Below are 20898 nucleotides of genomic sequence, written 5' to 3'. Positions count from 1 at the left end.
ACGGGTTATGCATGCCAACCTGCAGATGCAGTGATGTACCTAAAATATTTGAACCTTGGGCGGACACTTCCGTTGGCATCTCCCTGCCCTCTCTGGATCCCCTCATTCGCCGGCTTCTTTATCTTCAAAACTAGTAAAACCATACTAATAATAAAAATATTTAACAAGCAGATGAATAGAATAACCTCCAATTATTAAGAGCTCATACTTTAATGCTCTTTGAAACTTTTTTTTTATGTTTCAAAATGGTACACACATCAGATACCTCTGCCAGGACTGTACACTGCTGCGTCATGTAGATTTGGGAAGAAGTTATGTGGAACTGCAACATGTTTGGATATTGCTCAAAATAAACTCTGGAATCCTATTCAAGGGATATTGAGGTATTCCTAACCCTTTTCAGTGTAGATCCAGCTACCCAACTCTTGTGCTGTAACTGAGGCTTGCTGAATCCCTCTGCTGCCTGGACATGATACTGTGTGTCTGCTTTCTTACCAATTGGCAATACAGTATGCCAATCTCCCACATCCTTTTCCATACATCCTAGAAGACAATGTGGATGGACACTGCATCCACTCATTAGGGGCATCCAGGTATTTGAGTAGGCAGATTGCGTGTGGTTCACTCTCAGTTTGTAACTAAAAAGGATGACCATACTTTGGACAAAATCTGGGAAGGAAAGACTAGCAAATGGAGACTACTGAGGTCAATCAGTAAGCACTTTTGCAGATACCACTGATTAGGCAGGTGTGGAAAGCTTGGGTTAGGGGAAGAATATTTTCAGTTTTTACACCCTCTGGAATAAATTAACAGTGGAGATTAGGTAAGAGTTAAATTATCTTGCCTTTTGCAAGAAGGTGAAATGGTATCTTTTCCAGATTACGTGAATAAATGGATTCCATCTCTATTGGGTGAAGTTTGTACTTGGTTGGTTGGGCCGTTTTATTATGGAATTTCGCGTTTCTGATGCCGATTATTGTGGGGTTTTGTTACTATGTTGTATAGTTGTACTTTTGGCTTGATGCTGATTTTATTTTAATATTATTGTATTTGTTTTTCATCTTGTACACCACTTTGAGCACAGAATGTAAAAGCGGTATCGAAAAAATTTAAATAATTGTCCAGTCTGTGGCAGAGGGGGCCCTGATGGGAGATCAGATGAGCATTCCTGTTCAAAATTTTAGACAGATAAGCAGGGTCCCAGGACTCCTCAGACTCCAGTTCAGAAAACATTGCCTGTGAAAACAGAGACCCCGGCACCAAAGACCTCTGTGTCCTAAAACTTCACTCTTTGAGCACTGGGATCATGTGGAGGGACATGAGAAGCTTCCTGCTCCAAATCTGTTAGACTCCAATTCAGTGTAGACAGGTTTGGGGTGCCAATCTTAAGCACCTTCTCTCCTGACATGAATGGACTGATTTCTGGTAAGATCATAGACCCTTGACCAATAGCATTCCATCCTCCAATTCCCGGCCTCCAGATACCCACCACGGGAAAGGAAACGGAGGCATAGAAAAAAATATTTAGAGGGCAAAGCCTATCTTTTCTTAGAAGTGGAATCATTAGGTTACTTTCGTAGCCAGAGCAAACTTCTAGCGGCCACTATAGAAGCCACTAAACTAAAAACAGGAATCCTCCAAATAGGCTGCTCTAGTCTCCAACCGAAAGAAGTCCTTTGCCTCATCTCATGCCAGCTGTGTTCAGCTCATAAAAGACTTTGGCACCTGACAACCACAAATTGCCATTTGCAGCACCATGTTAACCACTGCAAAGGCCTTGTTTTACTCACAGACACAATTTTTTTCCCTTTTTTTTTTTTTTTTTTTTTAAGAGAAATTTGAAACACCGCACTGCAGAAGTTCTCCTTTACCTCCAGACCCCAGGGGCACAACCGAACCAGCAAGCGACCCCTTTCCCCCTTAAAATTTAGATTCCAGAGAGATCCATCCCGAAGCAAGCAAACCTTTAACCACTTCATACAGCTGGCAAAATCTGATGGCTTGTAAGTTAACAGGATCCACCGTGGTACTGGGGGCCTGTTCCCACTCATTCCCTGCAACACGCACTGTATTTAGAGAGTGGGAAATTAGGGAAGCTAGCTCGTCCTTGTGAGATCTGCACAATTTCTCTGAGGTTCCCTATTAAAAACGACAAAAGAACCCTCTGACATAGAAAGCCATCTTCTGCCTTGTTTCCTCCCCCATTCTGGGACCACCTTCTGGCCTGAACCAAAACAGAAACCATAGGCAGTTGGACTTCCGAGGAAGAGCTTGGGTCTGCATCTTGCCCCAAACTGAGGCACTCAAAAGCACTATCCAGGGAAAGGAGGATACTTAATGTGGGAAGAACCAGGAGTGCTGAAACTGCAGCTGCCTGAAACCCCCCCCCCTCCCCCACAGTATCAACCATCCTTCCGGGCTTAAGGAAGGAGGCCCACGCTCTCCATTCCACTCAACCTGCCAGATCACCCTCTAGTACTGGAGTACCAGCAGGAAGATCTGGTGCAGATCTCACAATGCCATTAACAGGCTTCTATAGGGCCTATAGGAGGTGGGCTGACCTCTCCTCCTGCACTGCCGTGCGGCAGCAAAATGGATGCCAGAGCTCCACTGGAAGCCTGAGACCTAGCAAGAATAACTTTGTTATTTAGTTGCGGGTCCCCCCGCAGATACAAAACCTGCAATTCGAAAGTCCTCAGGAGCTCCCTGTCAGCCACAGTAAAATCTGTTTATCTCTGCTTGCACTTACCTGAAACACCTGCTGAGCATTTTTACATAAGCTGAGAGTTTACCCATTTCCCAACCTGGATGATCAGCTGGTGAAGAGCGAATCACAAGTAGAAACTTAAATCCTTGGATCAATAGGAATTTTTAGGAGCTCTGCTAGACAACTAAAGCCATGGCTTACCTCCTTATCAACAAGGTCAACGATAAAGTGTCTGTGATGGAAGGAGCAATTCAGTCAACAGACACCAGCTTGGTCCATGTTGAGTATGTTGGGCTTTATGGCTTCCACAGTTCATGTCACCATATGAGATAAGCACAATGGATCTTAATTTCTTAGTGGAACTAAGCCACTCCTGTGTCTAAAAGCCTTCTGCCTTTTAAGAAAGGGCTTCCACTGGGGATATTATGGTTTTATATGGACGTGGTTTACCCGTAATGACAAGACCCTAGATCCCTTCTCTTCTTTTGCACAAAGTACTTGATAACCTCCTACCTCTTTCAGAGTCTGGTCTAAAAACAAATTTTGTTAGGATTCACTTTATTTCTGTGTAGAAGGAAACTGTATTTCTTTATAGCTTCTAGTTATGGGATTCAAGTGAAACGTCCTGCTTCATGGAATAACATAATCTCAGCTGATGAAAGCTCCTGTGAGCTCAAGTACTGCCTGGAAGGTTGCATGTTTGGTAGGGTTGCTTCAGCTATCTCTGTGAGATACAGTTTCTAATGGTTTATCTATCTTTTACCAGATTTTATCATAATAGGGTGGTGCTCCGTACATATTTTAAGTTCCTGCCTAAGATAATGCCAGATTTCCATCTTAGTCCTTCCAATATTTTTCCCTAGGCTACCTCCACAAAATCGAGAAGGCTCTTCATTTCCTGGATTGCACTAGAACCCATAGACAATCCAGCTTTTTAATTCCTTTGAACCTAATAAGCCTAGGAAGGCGTTAATAAAGCTCATTGTTTCCCTCAGCTAGAACAGAGCTTTCCAAACTGTCGCGACACGTTAATGTGTCGCCCGGTCCACATAGTAGCAGAGTCAGCAGAAGCTGGGAACTACAGCAGGAAGATCGGCAGGGCCGTGATGGAGCTTACCTCACCTTGTCCCGAAGAAAAGGGTCATGTTCACTCCTCCTTCCTGCCTGCACAGCCCAGGAAGAAAACGTTGCTGGAGCCGCGTGGGCAGGAAGGAGGAGGAGCATCTGCCATGTACAGAAGAAGAACAGCGTTAATGGGCTGCCACATATCCCATGTCGCAGTGGCCCGAGAAGAGGAGGAAACCCGGTAGTAGGGCTGCTGTGAGAATGAGAACCCGATTGTGTGTTTGAAGGAAGGAGACAGATGGAGAGAAAAGAAATAGAAAAAAAAGACCATGTAAAAGGAATTGGCAAAAAAACAAAGGGAAGGTGGTAAAAGAAAAAAAAAAGCCTGTGACCAACTGATTAGAAAACTAAGATCAGACAGCAAAGGTAAAAAAAATTACTTTTTAGTGATTAGCATATGTTATCTTTGGGAATGTGCAAGAGTAGCACTTTCTATGCCGATCTCACAATGTACGAGATCAGCATGGAGGAAGTGGAAGCCCGCAAATATTTAATACAACGGGGCCTGCACAGAGGAGGCAGTAGAACGGGCTTCAGTGCCAGTAGCAGCAATCAGTGCCTCCCCAAATATTCACATGGCAGCAGTGACAGTGGCAGCAGAGGAACTAGAGAGGCTCTGAGGTTGCTGGCAAAAGAAAGAGAGGGGGTTCTGCCTTCAGTGTGTGCAAGTGTATGAATAGGATTCTGCCTGAGGCTATAATCTGTGTATGAGAACGAATGGGTGTCTTCCTGGGGTCTATCTGTGTGAGAATAGGAGCCTGCCTGTGTGTGGTGTTATGTGTGTGTGTGAGAATGAATGTGTGCATGCCTGGGGGGTGGGGAGGGAGCAGTGTGAGAATGAATGGGAGCTGCCTGGGGGTTAGTGTGGGTGTAACATTATGCAATCCACAAAACTTTATGTATATATTTAAGGTAACATAAATAAATTGTCGAAATATGTTTTGTTCGTTTAACCTTTAACCTCTGGTTTGCTAGTAGACTGAATTACTGTGTCGTGAAATTGTTTGTCTAAAAAGTGTCACCAACATGAAAAGTTTGGAAAGCTCTGAGCTAGAAGATTGAATCTTTATCTGCTATGCCACAGGGAGGTCTGACCTTAAAGGAGGATTTTTTAAATAATCTTAGTGTGCTTTAGTGGAGAATGCCTTCACTGGCTGGGATTTGTTGATGAGAAATTGGCCTTGATAATAGGGCTTGGGTTCCTGGAGTTAAAATACATTTAGACTTTTAATAATTATATGTATGTAATAATTTGTTTTATTGTTACTAGTTGTATTACATTTTTAATTTTTGTTTTTATTTGATATTGTCTGTTGTACTGTATTTGATGTATGGTTAGTGGATGTCTGATAAGTGTTGTGAAGGTATTTCTAGGTGTCACATTTTGCTTTATTATTTTATAGTTTTGTTTCTGTTTTAATCTGTATCCAGTTTTGAACAATTTGGAAAAATGGGCTAGAATTATGGATTATATTAGGCGGTAAACATGAGTTAAGTCCACACATTCATGTCCCATAACTGTCTAGACATGTTCTCCCTAGTTGGTTTGGACTGCCTGTTCTCCATGGTCTGTCTGAGAGGTACTTTCAGGTGGTCTTCTCTGTTTAAAAAAAAAAAAATTAAAAATTTTTCCCATCAAAAATAACCCCTCTTTTGTTGAGGATCAGCTTTAGCTAGGGAGTCCCAATGTGGGTGGCTCAGTGAACTGCTCATTTTTAGATAATGTAAACATGTTTATCTGTAACAGGGTTTCTCCAAAGGCAAGACACTCACCAGTCACACAAACCCTTCCTCTTCCCCTATGGCATTGTAATTACTCCTGGGCGGGAAATCTGTGCAAAAAAAATTGAAAATTCTGCATACTTTATATGGTCAAAATAACACAATTCGCTACACTTGCGGCATGCTGGGGCCTTCTCCTTCTTTGCTGTGACGCAGATGCTGAGACCTGCTCTTTCTTTGCCGTGAGATGGGCTCCACTCAGGGTACACTGGAGTCTGCTTCAAATTCTGTGCAGGAGGGGAATTCTGCACAAATTCTGCGCTCCGAGGTAGCACAGCATTCCCCCTAGGAGTATTAATGTAGTTAAATTTTTTTTTTTTTTAACTAGCAGCTAGGTCTGTCTGGCAGGCTACTAGAACAGTCATAACTGTGGGTATGCTTTCTCTTCTTATATGTGAAGTAATTCTTTTCCTTTCTGATTTGTGATTTTAAATACTAGATGATGTTCTTTATCATCAACAATGATTCTACTGTGTTTATTTTTTAAAATAAGAACTGATTAAAATATGCATGATTGTGGTTAAGAGAAGGCACTCCTATATCTTTTAAGAGGAAACCTTTGACTGGCAGTGATAATTACAGAGTAAGGCTTTACATTTTTTATTTACGGGATTTTTTTTTTTTTTTATGTCTTCTTACTGCACACTCTGATTCTATTTGATCCCCCTTCACCTGTTTGCAAGACATAAACAAGGAGCTGATAATAGAATCCCCTATGATCCATATATTCGTCCCAACTTCCTGAACCCTCTGCAAAGGACTATGTTGTATACGACTGGGTCCTGAAACTATTCACAAATGGGATTTCCTATACTGGATCCCAGTGCTGCATTAATTGCAAATTCTGATTTGACTGTAAGATGTTCTATTGCCTCTGTTCATTTAAATTTATAACATAGAAATGACGGCGGCAGAAGAAGACCAAACGGCCCAATCCAGTCTGCCCAGCAAGCTTTCGCACTTTTTTTTTCTCTCATACTTATCTGTTACTCTTGGCTCTTAGTAACCTTTTTTTATTCTATTTCCCTTCCACCCCTGCCATTAATGTAGAGAGCAGTGTTGGAACTGCATCTAAGTGAAATAGCTTAATTAGGAGTATTAACCACCGCAATAAGCAAGCTACACCCATGCTTATCTGTTTATCCAGACTATGTAATTCAGTCCTTGTTGGTTGTTGCCTGAATATAGATCCACATTTCTTCATACCCCCTGCCTTGAAGCAGAGTGCTATGCTTTATATGCATTGAAAGTGAAGTATCAGGCTTATTTGGTTTGGGGTAGTAACCGCCGTAACAAGCAAGCTACTCCCTGCTTTTTTGTGAATGCAAATCCTTTTTTTCCACATTTTCTCATTGCTGCTGAAGCTTAGAGCAATGTTGGAGTCACATTAACCATGTGTATGTTTATTGAATAAGGGTATTATCACCAGGTAGTAGCCGTCGTTCCTGTGAGCCACCCACTCTTTATTTCAAAGTCTAGCGGATATTGAAATCAACCTTGAGACCAACTTTGGGGAAAAGGTGGAATATCAGATATTTATAAATAAACATGATCAGACAGTGGAGTGGGAAGTGCAGAAAGAGATATCTGAGCACAAGAAAGCAAACTAGATAAAACTTAATCATTTCCCATGGTTTTCATATGGTTTCTATTTATGTAATGTTTTAGGTATGTATATAAGCACAGTTTAAGCACTTGAAATGTGTGTGAATGGTCCACAAATGACAAGAGTAGCCACTAGCACTAATAGTATCAATAATACCTTGAAATTTTAGGCTTTTTTGCTGCATATTCTAAAATGAGGCAGATGTGTTAAACACTGCTTTGCTTTTTTTCTCCTGGTTTGGATTTATTATCATAAGGGGTGTGTGCATGTAAACTGCTAAACAGTTTTACGTCTGCGAGTTGCTGCTTCAAACCTCACATAGATCCGCAGTGATCAGAAGTTGGTACCGATCTAAAAACGTATTTGCAGATTTCTTCTTCTGTTTTTTTTTAGGTTGGCCAAACTTGTTACTTTAGCAAACGTATTATTCAGCGCCTAAGGTTATTTAACTAAATACCAGCGCTGTGCATGAGCAGCCACACTGCTCAGGAATTTGCAGCCCTGGGGCAGAGTCAGAGGAATGTAATTTTGTGCTGAAAAGTTTTACATTTTGTGCATTTGTTTTCAAGGAAGATCTTCACTAACCCTTTTATTCTTTTTATTTTTCAGTTTGTGAAGTGTGGCTATGCTGGCTCAAATTTTCCAGAGCACATCTTTCCTGCTTTGGTTGGCAGACCCATCATCAGATCAACTGCCAAAGTGGGAAACATTGAAATTAAGGTAAGGTGATTTTGTATTAAAGGTAAAAATATGGAGGATATAACCCTTTTTTGTTATATATCAGTAACACCAATGCATGAAGCTAGTTAATTTTACTGCTGTCTAGTGATTTTAGTTTTGCAAGATTTCCTTTTGGCACAATAGAAAATAGCTGGTGGGGCATACATATATGCAGAGAGAAAGGACAGGGTGGATAACTTTGGCTTGTTGTTGGATTCAGTGCAAATATTTTCAGTAGCGGTTGGAACACAGACATTGAAAGTCACCACATCACTGCTGGCAATGCTGTGTGGTTAGAGGGAGGAGCCTGTGTACAGGAGAGCTCAGACAAATTATCATTGCGCACGTGATCAGTCAGAGTCCTCTATTTTTCCCACACATTTGTGTAACACATGATGAGTGTCTGCTATCCATGTCTGTTTCCTTAAATCTCATCTGCATAGATTACATTTGAAGGGCCCTTCATATTAGAACTTTGCTTTTCCTGTCATGCTTTAATTTCCATCCTCTGTAGTTTGGTCTTGCTTTTTATTTTTCAAAAGGTGTGGGAAGGTGAGGAAGTTGTTTGTTAAAACATTTTCTCAAAATAAATTTTTTTAATGTGACAGGCAGTTTCTTCCTGCTCATTTGCGTTTCCAGCTTGATCAGCACCAGGGCTGGGATTTAGCACCATGAATCTTTGTTCACGACTATCCTGGGATTTTTTTCCCTATTACATTCAAGTACAGTAGGTATTTGCCTGTCCCCAGAGATCTTAAAATCTAAGAACCTGATTTATTAAGGTTTTACTGTTAGGAGACAAATCTGTACCTCCGTGTTGCTGTCAACCTCCTGGCACGATCAGGTCTGCGTCCAGCATGGTCGTGCGGCGCACTGTGCAGGCCAACGCAGTTGGGCGCCTCCCCTTTCGTCAACGTTCCTCCCGTCACTCCCCGCGTCTAGCACAGGGGAAAAAAACAGTACTTAAGCTGACAGCCCAGCACAAGCCCTTGCCTCGGCTACAGGCTCGCTTGTTCTGGTGCTACCTTCGGAGATCGCTGCCTTCTTGTTTGGATCTGGCCTGTCTTCGGTTTGCTTGCCTGCTGCCTGCCTCTTGAATTGGACTGTCTCTGGAATTACCTTGCTTGCCGCCTGTCTCTGGAATTGCCTTGCTTGCTGCCTGCCCTTGGATTCGGACTGTCTCTGGAATTACCTTGCCTGCCGTCCACTCTTATGGATCTAGACTACCCTTTGCAGAGTTCAGGATTGTTGCCTCCCGGCTGAGTCAGGTAAGGCTGTTATTCTACCACCTGGGTGCACATAAACTAACAGATAGTCAAGGCCATGGATCCGGTAGATCTGACAGCCTTGCAGGCTATTCCAGGACTTGCAACATGAGTACAGCAACAGCAGGGGATTCTGGACCAAGTAATGGGAGTACTGGAGAGATTGGCAGCTCGTACAGATGGCAACACCTCAGACTCCTTCTTCCAGTGTCGTTCTGCATTTGCGTCCTCCCCCCATGTTTCAATGGAGATCTGAAGCTCTGCCATGGTTTTATGAACCAATGCAAGATGCATTTTTCTTTGCAAGCCCGGTTATTTCCCACCAATAAAAAGAAGGTCACCTTCATCCTTTTCCTCCTAGAAGGGTCAGCTCTGGCATGGGCCTCTCCCTTTTTGGGAGCGTGACTATACGCTACTGAGCAATCTAGATCAATTCCTTAAGGACTTTTGGCTGGTTTTCGATGAACCTGGGCGCTCTGCTTCAGCAGCCTCAGAAATGCTTCAGATTCACCAAGGCTCATAAACTGTGGAAGAGTACACAGTCCAATTTCGGACACTTGCCGCAGAGCTTCAATGGGGAGAGGAGAGTCTTACCGCCATTTTTTGACAGGGCCTTGCAGACAACATTAAAGGATGAATTAGCAGGTCGGGACCCACCAGAATCCCTGGAAGACTTAATCCAACTAGGTATCTGTCTGGATCTCAGATTTCAAGAGCGAGAAAGAAGCACTTTTCGACATCCAATGAGCTTAGACCCCTGGTTTCAGCAACTGCTCATCCCTCCCAAGCCACAGGAGCCTTCCACCGCTCCCGAAGAACCTATGCAAATTGATAGATTCCGGATATCTGCTGAGGAGCAACAGCGACTACGTCGACAGAATCTGTCTTTACTGTGCAGGCACTGACCATTATGCTAAAACTTGTCCCCAAAAATCGGGAAACTCCCGGACCTAGGATGGGTAGGAGAGGCCTCCCTGGGTCCAGCAACTTCTTCAACAGATATTGATCCCTGTAGCACTCTCTATTGCCCAAAAGTACATTGACTTGCAGGCCTTTCTGAATACAGGGGCAGCGGGGAATTTTATTGAAGAAAATCTAGTCCAACACTTTCAAATTCCCACTGAACAACTAGAGGTACCTCTCGTCATTTCTTCAGTCTCTGGACAACCTCTGAACGATAAGATTTCATGCATCACGGAACCCATTACCATGACTACTGGAGTCTTGCACTAAGAGACTATCCGTCTGTATGTCTTGCCTTCCTCAGTCAATCAAATCATTCTGGGCCTGCCTTGGTTGAACGATATATGAAAATTCAGGGAGTAACTAGTTTCTAATGAAACCAAAACGATGACTAGTTATTACAAGCAAGGGTTGACAAAACTAAATCCCGATTGATTGATTAATAGAAGCTGTAGTATGAAACTAAAAGTTCTTAATCTTTATTCTTGTGTAATTAAAACTATCTCATTTTTAATCTTTTGTATTATGTCATATTATCTATGTAAAAACTTTTTATGTGAAAGGATAAGACCTCAGCACCAGCATAGAATCTGATATTTAACAGAAACTGACCGGTCAGTGCAATGACTGGTCTATTATCTTCCTTTTACTTGTTTTGCTTAAAAACGTCTCTCAATTTTTCATTAAAGTACTTAAACTTTTGTTGAATTTGTATGTTAATTAGTGAACAAATTCAAAATGCTGAACTTAAGCTTTAAACTATTAGTTTTGAGCTGTGCATTTGCTAAGCGAGCAGAAATACTTTCATCTTCATGTACTCCTGCATTGAGAGTTACTATTCCGACACAAATAAATTATCTTGCAACTTGTTCGAATATCTTGTAGAACAGGTGTGTGCTGTTGAGCCACTGTGTTAATCTTCGGCTACCAGAACCGCTATGTTTTTTCTTAGAACCGCCAAACCGCCGACGTTGCCGATGTTTCGTAACCTGCATCAGGTCGGGCTTTTTACGCAATGGACTTTCCGTCTCAATAGTCGGGTTTGAGCAAGCCAGAATCTTGATTCGTTCGCGGTAAAGATGAAGGCCCGGTGCGCCGTTTGCGGCACACGGGGGCCTTCCCTTTTCACTGCAAACAGCGCACCGGGCCTTCATCTTCACCGCGAACGGAGCGCAACCCATGTGCCACGGGACACGCTCCGTTTGCAGCATGCCAGGGTCTCCTCTGCTATTTTCTGCCGTGCTGAGATGTCCCCACTCTCGCGATGGCCGCTGTCCGTGCGCTTCCGGTTTTGGAGGGAGGAAATCAATGAGGCGACAGTGAAAATCTGCGAGAAGGGCGACGAGGGAGGAAATCTGCGAGGTGAGAGGAAATCTGCGGGAAGGGGTAATACTGTGCAAATTCTGCATTCCTCAGTAGCGCAGAATTCCGCCAGGAGGTGTGTGTGTGAGAGAGGAGTGTGTGTGTGTGAGAGAGAGATTGGAACAGAGGGAGTATGAGAGAGGGGTCAAACTCTGGGAGTGGAGTGCTGAAGAGTGAAGATAGTGGAACCGGTTGAGCCCAGAGAGGGAGGGGATAAATAGTGGAGGATGGAGGAATTGGGACCTGAGAGGGCAAAGTGAAAGAGATTTGACTAGTGGAGTAGGGTGGAAGAGACATTCCTACAGTGTACTTCTGGAGAAATTCTGCTTAAAATTGTTATGGTTTGAGGTGTTTGAGTGGATTCTTGGGTACTGTGGCAGATGACCATGCCCACGGGGAGGCGCCCCGCAGGGAGCCACAGTACTGGGCTAGACTCAGGACGCACAAACACAGAGTTTTGTCTTTTATTGTACAGCTGATGTATACCACCAGAGGTAGCAGTCCAGGGACCCTCAGCAGAGGGGATCCGTTTCACCAAGATGGTCTAGGGATATCCAGGTGAAGGTTTCTTAGCATGGCAGAGCTGTAGATGAGACAGACTGAGAAATAGATTACTCACTAGATGGTAGCTGTAAGGTTGACGATTCCAACAGGCAGAAGTAGATGCTAACAGGCACCGAGGCAGGGAGAACAGGCCCTCGAGGAGCGCGTACCTGATCCAGTAAGGCACCTGAAAGAAAGCAAAGGGCCCCTGAGGAGCGGGTCCCAGATTAGAGAATACCCCGAAGGGCAGAGAGCTTCCAGCGGCAGCACGGAAGCAGCAGAGTAGCTTAGACCGGACTAATTCACTCCTTGCTAACTCAGTGAGCTAGAAACAAGCGTAGGCTAAATACCCGGATGGCGTGATGTCACTCGAGGGGGACGCCCCCATGGTTCCCGCCATGACGTGGATAAAGACGTGGGTGGCGTTCGCACGCGCTCCCTAGGAGGTCCTTAGGAGGAACATGGTGTGAGGCTTTGCCATAGCCGTTCCGGGGACGCCGGAGAATGCGGCTTGCAGACACGGCGGTAGCCATCTTCCCAAGGCTAGCGGGGAGAGCAGAGAAAGGTGAGGCACAACGGTCGAAGCCATCTGAGACCGGACGCAACAAAAATATTTAAAACTCTGCATCTTTGATTAAATGCATTACATTTTAATCTAATTATTCGGAAACTGTGATTTATATTGGTTTGACCAATAAAAAATGCAGAATTTTAAACTTGTGTGTGTAGAATTCCCCCAGGAGTAGCTTTACAGAACGAGCCAACAATGCTTGTTGCTCGTCTGGCCCCATACCGCCCACACCTCCTCCTGTTTCTCCCTACGTGGACTCCATGGAGGGGAGAAAAGAGGAGAGTTTGCTGCTGACCTTCCACCGGCTCCTAGGTCGCGCTTAAACTGCTAGCTGGAATTGACCAGTTGGTTGTTTTTTTTTTTTTTGTTTGCTTTTTTTAATAGAGAACTTGCTTCTCAATGGGAAATGCAGGAGTATTTTATTCCTGATTTGCCCTGGGGAGAGGAAGAGCAGTCTATCCTGACTCAGCCCTGGCCTATCCAGGAGGAAGTAACCCACTCCTTGGGTTGTTGACTCTGTGTTTTTTCGTCCTGCTGGACCAGCCTCCCTACCATCTGCTGGAGGCAGAAGTCTACGGACACTTTCTCTGCTGCACCACATTATATAGAGGACAACGTCAGGCTAAAGAATTTGCTTTCTGCCTCCATCTGCTGCTAGGAGGGACAAACCTATTTGTCTGAACTGGTCTGTCAGGACCCAAGGAAAGGAAAATTAGCAGGTAAGATCTAATTTCACCTTGTGCACACAATTGCACGCAGCCTTTACTGCCGATGTATCAAAGAGCTTTCTGCACTACTGTGTGCTTACCATTATGTGCCTTTTCATGCAAATCCCATGCTAATGATAGCATTAGCTATTACTGCTCAGTGCAAGGAAGTGCACATAAAGGTGTGTTGTCTGGAAACCTAACTCCTAGTTAGTGGAAGGTGGAGTTCCAGTGCTGGGACCTGAAGTGGGGATTTTGTGCACAGATAACCTACTTTGTTCAGATAGCAGATTTCTGCGGATAAAATATGATTTATGCACACAAACATTTTCTGCGCATAAATCATATTTTATGTGCAGAAATGATTTGTGTGTTGAAAACCCAGTTTATATGCATAAATTCATGTTTTTTTTTATTAAGGGTGCGCTGAGCATTTTGTACTCACACCTTTGGGTTAGCATACTTTAAACTCCTGATGCTGAATTTCAGCACACAATGTTAATGCACAGCTTATTATATCGGTCTCTTAGATTTCAGAGGAGTGGAGGCCTAATCGCAGTTTTACTCAGTTAGATAAGTTGTAAATGTATTTCCCACCTATAGTCCCACTTGTAAGGACCGCTTTTGGGTCTTCCACCTTGTCATCTTCCATCATGTTCTCCTTGATTTTGTCTGTCTTTCTTGACTAGATAGTAATTTGCACACAGCAGTGTCTGTCCCTTCTGATTGTGTACAGCAATGCATACATCTTGTAGCACGGTATAAATGTGGAGTAGTAGTTTGCATCAGCAAACTAACATACACATCAGATGTGAACCATTTATGAAGGCTGCCGCTGGGGGAGAATTGAAAATCACTCTCTCCGTAATCCAGAGCTGCCTGCAGTTTCCACATCCATTTCCAGGCCAGGAACCCTTACTATCATCCTTTTAGTTTAGTGAATTTAATGTGGGAACATTTTAGGTTTTATGAAAGTGATTTCGTGGCAGTAAATCTGGTTGTAATAGATATGGTATAGGTCTGGTGCTTAATTCTGATTCTTGAGAACTCCCAACAGGTTTGGTTTCAAGAAGATTTGCAGTGATTACTTATGAGATGCATTTGTCTAACAAGTTAATCTATATGGTTTGTTTTCTTTTGTTCCCCCCCCCCCCCTTGAAAATTAGACTTGTTTGGAGGTGAGATCAAGGACCAGGATCTAAAGCCAACAGCCCAGACAGCTTAAAGGGGAAATCTTATGCTCACATTTTACATATTGTGCTTCTTAACATTTAGTCCAAGTTGCAAGAAGCAGGATTGTACTTTTTAAACTGTTGTTTTTTTTTTTTTTTGTTTTAGGCCTTGGGTTCAGCATTCTCATTGCCAGCACATTTTGTCTTTCTCAATGCCAGGATGTATCTCAAAATGCACTTGTCTCAGTAAGGACAGCATATGGTTTCCTCTGCAGCCTGAGAGATGTGCTGATTACATACAAGCACTTACATACAAGATTACATACAAGCACTTACATACAAGATGTACTGATTACATACAAGCACTTTCCTTTCTGATCCATAGCATTTTACAGTGAGTTAGGTGGAAGCAATCATTTTAGTGATATGTCTATTTTTGATGGTGATAATGAAAGTTTTACTGTGTTTTTTCAAAGTGCCAGTGAAGTGTCTGAATCACTAGACAAAACGGACTAATAATGTGTGAGCTGTCATCAGTTCTGAGACTGTTTTAGTCAGATCCTGCGAAGGGAAATGCAAAGAAACTGAAATGGCTATTCAGAGAGAACAGGAAGTGACTCTGAAACCACTTCTGCTGGCCAGATATTAGCAAATCAGAAATGCTAAAGTTAGAAATAATAAACTCTCCAGAACCTAGGTAAGCCAGTCAGCTACTCTTTAAAAACATTTTGATAGGCCTTCCCCTTTTAAGGGTGAATTGCAATGGAGTTCATCCATAGAGCACTAGAGGATTTGCATAATTTATTTTTTTATTTTTTGACTTAGTAGCTTTCTTCCTGCTTCATTCAGAACCAGGGCTAGCATCTGACACCATGAACTTTCATTTGCAACTACTTGAATAATTTTCCCTATTAAATACCACCCTCCCAACTTAATCCAATTATTCTAGCTATAGTCCTTAGCTACAGTAGTGGCCATGCATCAGGGCTCCTTCCAGAATCCTGCAGTCACGAGTCCTACACTGTTTTGACCTGGTTTAATCCTATCTTAGAGTGTATCAGGTCAAGTGGGACTGAATCTTTACAATATAGAGGCCCCCAGGGCTTTTCTATTTGTTTTTGGCTGTGTTGGCAACTATGATTCACGATTCAGGCTATAGTTGTTTCTTGTATACAGGTGATATACAGGTTATTGCCTGTTTTGATGCAGAAAGTCCTGAAGAGGTGTTGAACTTTAATCATCATCTGGATCATGTTACCTGTTGGTTGATCGTTCACAAACTGAAAGTTAATCCTAAGTCTGAAGTGCTAGTTTGTGAGCAGAGAGAATTCACCACTTTCAAAGGGCCCTATGTGTGACTAAGACTGAAATTTTGCTTAATGAGGTGATGTCTGCTCTAAGATCCAAACTTGATTCCAAACTCCTCCTAGTGCCGTAAATTTCATCAATGGTTCAAACTTTGCATTTGAAATATACATGGTGTTTACAATTTTGTCTTGCTTTGGCTCAATTATTGTAATTCATTATATCGGGGCCTTTCACTTACCCAGACAAAACACTTACAACTTTTACAGAATACCCTGGCTAATTTGATAATGTGACTGCTATACTTCAGAGCCTGTATTGGCTCTGCATCCTGTGGAGAATCATATTCAGGATTTTCTGCTTGATCTCTTCTGCACTGTGTAAGAGCCTCCCTATCTGTCGAATCTCTTAGTCTCCTATATTCGTGGTAGAGCTTTACATTCTTCACAGCAAGAAATGTTGGCAATTCCTCCACCCTCTGCTATCTGTTTGGAGTAAACCGGCATACCACTTTTAACTCCAAGTCCTTTATCTTTGGAATATCTTATTTGATATTTTCTTTGAGTTAATTATCTTCAGTTTAGGGAAACCAAAGCCGTGGCTGTTTGTTTAGGCCTTCAACAGCAAGATGTTTGCTGAGGTGATTCTTTAAATTCCTATGCTTCCTCTTATTGCTGGGTTGTAAGTTTTCAGGTTAATGGCTTGCAGTAATATTTTGAGGAGTAAAGGGTTGAATCTTTTTTGGTTTACTTGTTTGTCTGTATATTATGTTATATTTTGCTGATTATGTATACTGTTTACAATATCAATCACTTGGTTGTGTTTTACACTAATAGTATATCAAATAAAATAAATAATAATCTGACCATTATGTGTTGTCATTGTATTATGATTGTGACGCCTTGCTTCCCTCGAAGTCAAGTTCAAGCATAAGCATTTCACTGAGGATCTTACAAAGGCTTTGGAGTTATAGTCATTTTCAGTTGATGCTCAAATTCAAGAGCAGGGAGATTGTGGCACTCTTTGTCCACTTGCAAACAGCTTTATCCAGAAGTGATCTCATCCTCTCATTCAGTGGCACAGCCGCAGCAACCTCCAAGGATTCATGCCAAAGCGATCAGTACATGCCCTTTGGTGACATAAGGACATAAGAAATTGCCATGCTGGGTCAGACCAAGGGTCCATAAAGCCCAGCATCCTGTTTCCAACAAAGGCCAAACCAGGCCACAAGAACCTGGCAATTACCCAAACACTAAGAAGATCTCATGCTACTGATGCCAGTAATAGCAGAGGCCATTCCCTAAGTCAACTTGATTAATAGCAGGTAATGGACTTCTCCAAGAACTTATCCAATCCTTTTTTAAACACAGCTACACTAACTGCACTAACCACATCCTCTGGCAACAAATTCCAGAGCTTAATTATGCGTTGTGTGAAAATTAATTTTTTCTGATTAATCTTAAATGTGCTACTTGCTAACTTCTTGGAGTGCCCCCCCTAGTCCTTCTATTATTCGAAAGTGAAAATAAACTATTCACATCTACTTATTCAAGACCTCTCGTGATTTTAAAGACTCGCAACATATCTGCTCCTACTGTATTCCCTCCAGTTTTTCTCCTCATCAACCTTTGAGCAGGAGCTAAACAGAATCTTTGAGGCTGATTCTTGGTTACCTGAAGCGGGTGAATTTCATGTAGCATATATACATCAACTGTGATGCCTGTGAAACTTGACTGCTAAGGTACCGAGCAGTTTGGCACTGGCACCAATGCTTTGACTCAGCTTTAGTGCCATCCACATTGAGTCATAGCTGGATAGCTTTTGAGAAGGAAGTATTTCCAGATGTTTGGCATCGATTGTTTCTAAAGCTAAAAAAGTCTGCTCATACACCCTTTTAAAATGTCTGGCAAGGTGCTGACCTTAGTCTTCCTTTCAGAGTCTGAGGAATCCTGAGATCTGCTTTCTGGTTCTAACTCTGATCAGGAGCAATCTCCAGACCTCCCTTCAGATCCCTCTCTGTCACAACCTAGGATCATATACTTTTCTCTTCCCTCCGCCCCCCCCCCCCCCCCCCAAGGATTAGTTCTTTAAATTTGTGCAGAAAACAGCAGAGGCCATTTTGTTAAAGTTGGATGTGGAAGGCAAACCCAGGGCATTTCACTTTTGGCTTCCTCAACTACCTCAGTGGCCCTAAGGAGCTGGTGACGGTGCCTGTCAAAATTCTTTATGCTGTACAGAAAAGACCATGGGAAACTCCACTTGCTGTTCTTCTTGTTAGAAGATCAATATGAAGTACAATTTCTATGAGGCTCCTAAATTCAACAAAGTCAAACTACCTCAACATCCTGTGTGTGATAGTTTGAGAACAAGCCTTAGATTTCTTAACCATTTTCAGGATAGGCACAATAGCATGCCCCGAAAAGAGTAAAGAGGTCTAAGGTCTGTTTTTCAGAAGTCCTAGGCTGTGAGGCAAGAACTTAGTCCTTTATGGTAAAAAATTATTCTCTTAGCGTCCAGTCAGATTAATCCAGAATAAGTTGGTTATGCATTTCTACCAACAGATGAAGGCGGCGTAAACTGGCGTCACAGTATATACACTCCTGCAGTTACTTCAGCCTGCCAGTATTCTCCGTCTCCAGCAGATGGTGGACGTGCATCTCCCTACTGGGGATTGCTTCATTTTAAAATAAAGGAGCATTAAGGAGATGCCAAATGGGATCTCCCCCAGTTGAGAATTCCTGAGGTGATTTCTGTGGTATCTCAGATGTGTGCCTTGGTCTGGTAGCTGGTTTTGCCAGCCTGACTTAGCTGCTTAGGCAGCTGAAAAGTAGTGGGTGCAGGAAGCTGAGTTTGGTGATGGCACCTGCCCTTTCCCCTGCAGCCGGAGACTGTCTTTGTGCTCATCCAGGTACTGCTGAGGTCCAGTAAGTTTAAAAAAAAAAAAGATAGATACAGAGACTAAGTAGGAGGTTGTACAAGGTTTCTTCCTCCCCCCCCCCCCGGTCTCTGTGCTTGGCGTGCCAGTCCAACATTCATTCCGCTCCGTGAATGGTCTACTTTTTTTTTTCCCCCCTATACATTCAACAATCCTTCTTGCTTTTGCCGTTGTCCTTGTTTACCTTTTCACCACTTTAAGATCATCAGATATGATTGCCCCCAGATCCTGCTCTTGACTTTTGCACAGAACCCCTATATTGTAAAGTTCTGTTGAGTTTTTTGTGATCCAAATGTATAACCCTGCATTTTTCAGCATCTTAGCTTCCAGATTTTAGACCATTCTTCAAGCTTCACTAGATCTCGCCTCACGTTTTCCACACCTTCCAGGGTGTCTACCCTTTTGCAGAGTTTGGTATCATCCACAAAAAGGATGATACCAAACTCTGAAGGAGTTTGGTATCATCAAAGCATCTGATCTGAAGGATGAAAGCAAAATGTGCGGCTTGGCTGCACATTTTGCTTTGTGAATCGCGCGGGAATACCTAATAGGGCCATCGACATGCATTTGCATGTTGAGGGCACTATTAGGTTTGGCGGGTTGGACGCGCATTTTCGGCCCCTTACTGAATAAGGGGTAAGGGAAAACGCGCATTGGAGCATACTGTACTGTATCGGCCCCGCTAGTTGGTCACTTTAGAGCCCGTACCTACAGAGCTTAGTTTTTGTCGCTTAAGAGGAACACTACAGCTAGCACTATCCCCTAGACAAACTCTCTGTTCACCCAGCCAAAGAAATTGATTAAATTTATCTGACATGACCTACCTCTGGTAAGTCCATGCTGCCTTGAATCTTGTAATCCATTGTAATTCAGAAACTATCCTCTGTTTTAAAAATGATTTCATTAATTTACTCACCATGAGATCAGACTATCTTGCCTGTAGTTTTTATACTCCTCCCTGCTGCCACTTTTATGAAGAACCACATCTGCTTCTTTAAAGTCATTTGGAGTCACTCCTTACGCTAAAAAAGCATTAAAAAGGTCAGCTAGCAGAGCTGCCAGAATAAATTTCCTGAAGTTCCATTTAATACCCTTGAATACACTTTCATTTCTATTTGTAACAGTTATCTGTGATCCTGTAAAGCCCTTTCTTAGCAAACACTGAGCAGATATTTAAGCAATTCTGCTTTCTCCTATTCAATCTCTCTCTCTCTATATATATCTATCTCTATCTCTCTCTCTTTCCTTCTTCATCTTTGAGTCTTAGAATTCTATTTTTGCATTTCCTCCAGTCTTGAATATATCTTAAAAAGAAAAGTATGTTCTCTTTCACTGTATTAGCCTTTTTTTAATTCCATCTGCATATTTGTTCTCCTCCTGACTACTTTCCCAGCTTCTCGTAGCTTATTTAGATAGTGTTGCCTATGTTCCACTTTCTGCAGAAAGTAAGATTCATTTCAATTATTAGGATTATATAAGCCAGTAGATTCATGCTCAAATTAGGTGCCTTGCTCGTAATTTGAGATGCAGAATTTGTAATTTTATTAGGTTTTTGGAGTACCCAATAGTGCCCTACATTCTCGTGCCCAGATTTAATGAAGGTTTCCCCCAGGGGCATAGATAAAGAGAGAACTCTTGCTAGTAAGACTCCAGATGTTTGCAGTGACTGCAATTTTTGGGAATGTGAAACTTATGCCTGAACTGTATTACATTAAAAATTTGAACAAAGCTAGAGAGACTTGATATTAAGAGAGATGTCCTGAACTAGTAATCTTGTTACATAGAATAGTTTTTAGCTCTGTTCTTTTCTGTGCCTGATGATTAAAACAGGGTTTGAGTTCCTGTATTATAGCAGAATTATCCATATTTGTTAAATATCAATGTTTTGTTTCTTGACTTCTGCTTTTTTAAAAATCTTATTCCAAGATCTTTTTTATTTTGTTCACTAAAGCTTTACTCTTTTGGCATAAATGGTGTGCGTCTTATTATAGCCTCATTATCTGTCTGGGAATTTTTTCTTTTTTCAAATACATCTTTATTCTTGGTACTTCAGCTATTACTGTGGAGCTGACGTATGAAGGCAGGAATGTAACACCTGGATGGGGTTCAGATAAGGATCAGTACAGCAGCACTTT

General features: G+C 42.3%; 1 protein-coding gene across 1 annotated transcript in view; it reads left to right on the top strand.

Moving 5' to 3' along the window:
* The window catches only part of ACTR2 (actin related protein 2), a 113020-nt gene that overhangs the window by 6561 nt on the left and 85561 nt on the right, over positions 1 to 20898 (top strand). Inside the window, exon 2 of the mRNA XM_029593618.1 lies at positions 7830 to 7940. Coding sequence (XP_029449478.1) covers positions 7830 to 7940 — 111 coding nt within the window. The remainder of the gene's footprint in view (positions 1 to 7829; positions 7941 to 20898) is intronic.

This window comes from Rhinatrema bivittatum, chromosome 3 (assembly GCF_901001135.1).
Source record: "Rhinatrema bivittatum chromosome 3, aRhiBiv1.1, whole genome shotgun sequence".
Lineage (NCBI taxonomy): Eukaryota > Metazoa > Chordata > Amphibia > Gymnophiona > Rhinatrematidae > Rhinatrema > Rhinatrema bivittatum.
The sequence above is the reverse complement of the archived record's forward strand: the minus strand, read 5'-3'. Positions and strand labels throughout refer to the sequence as shown.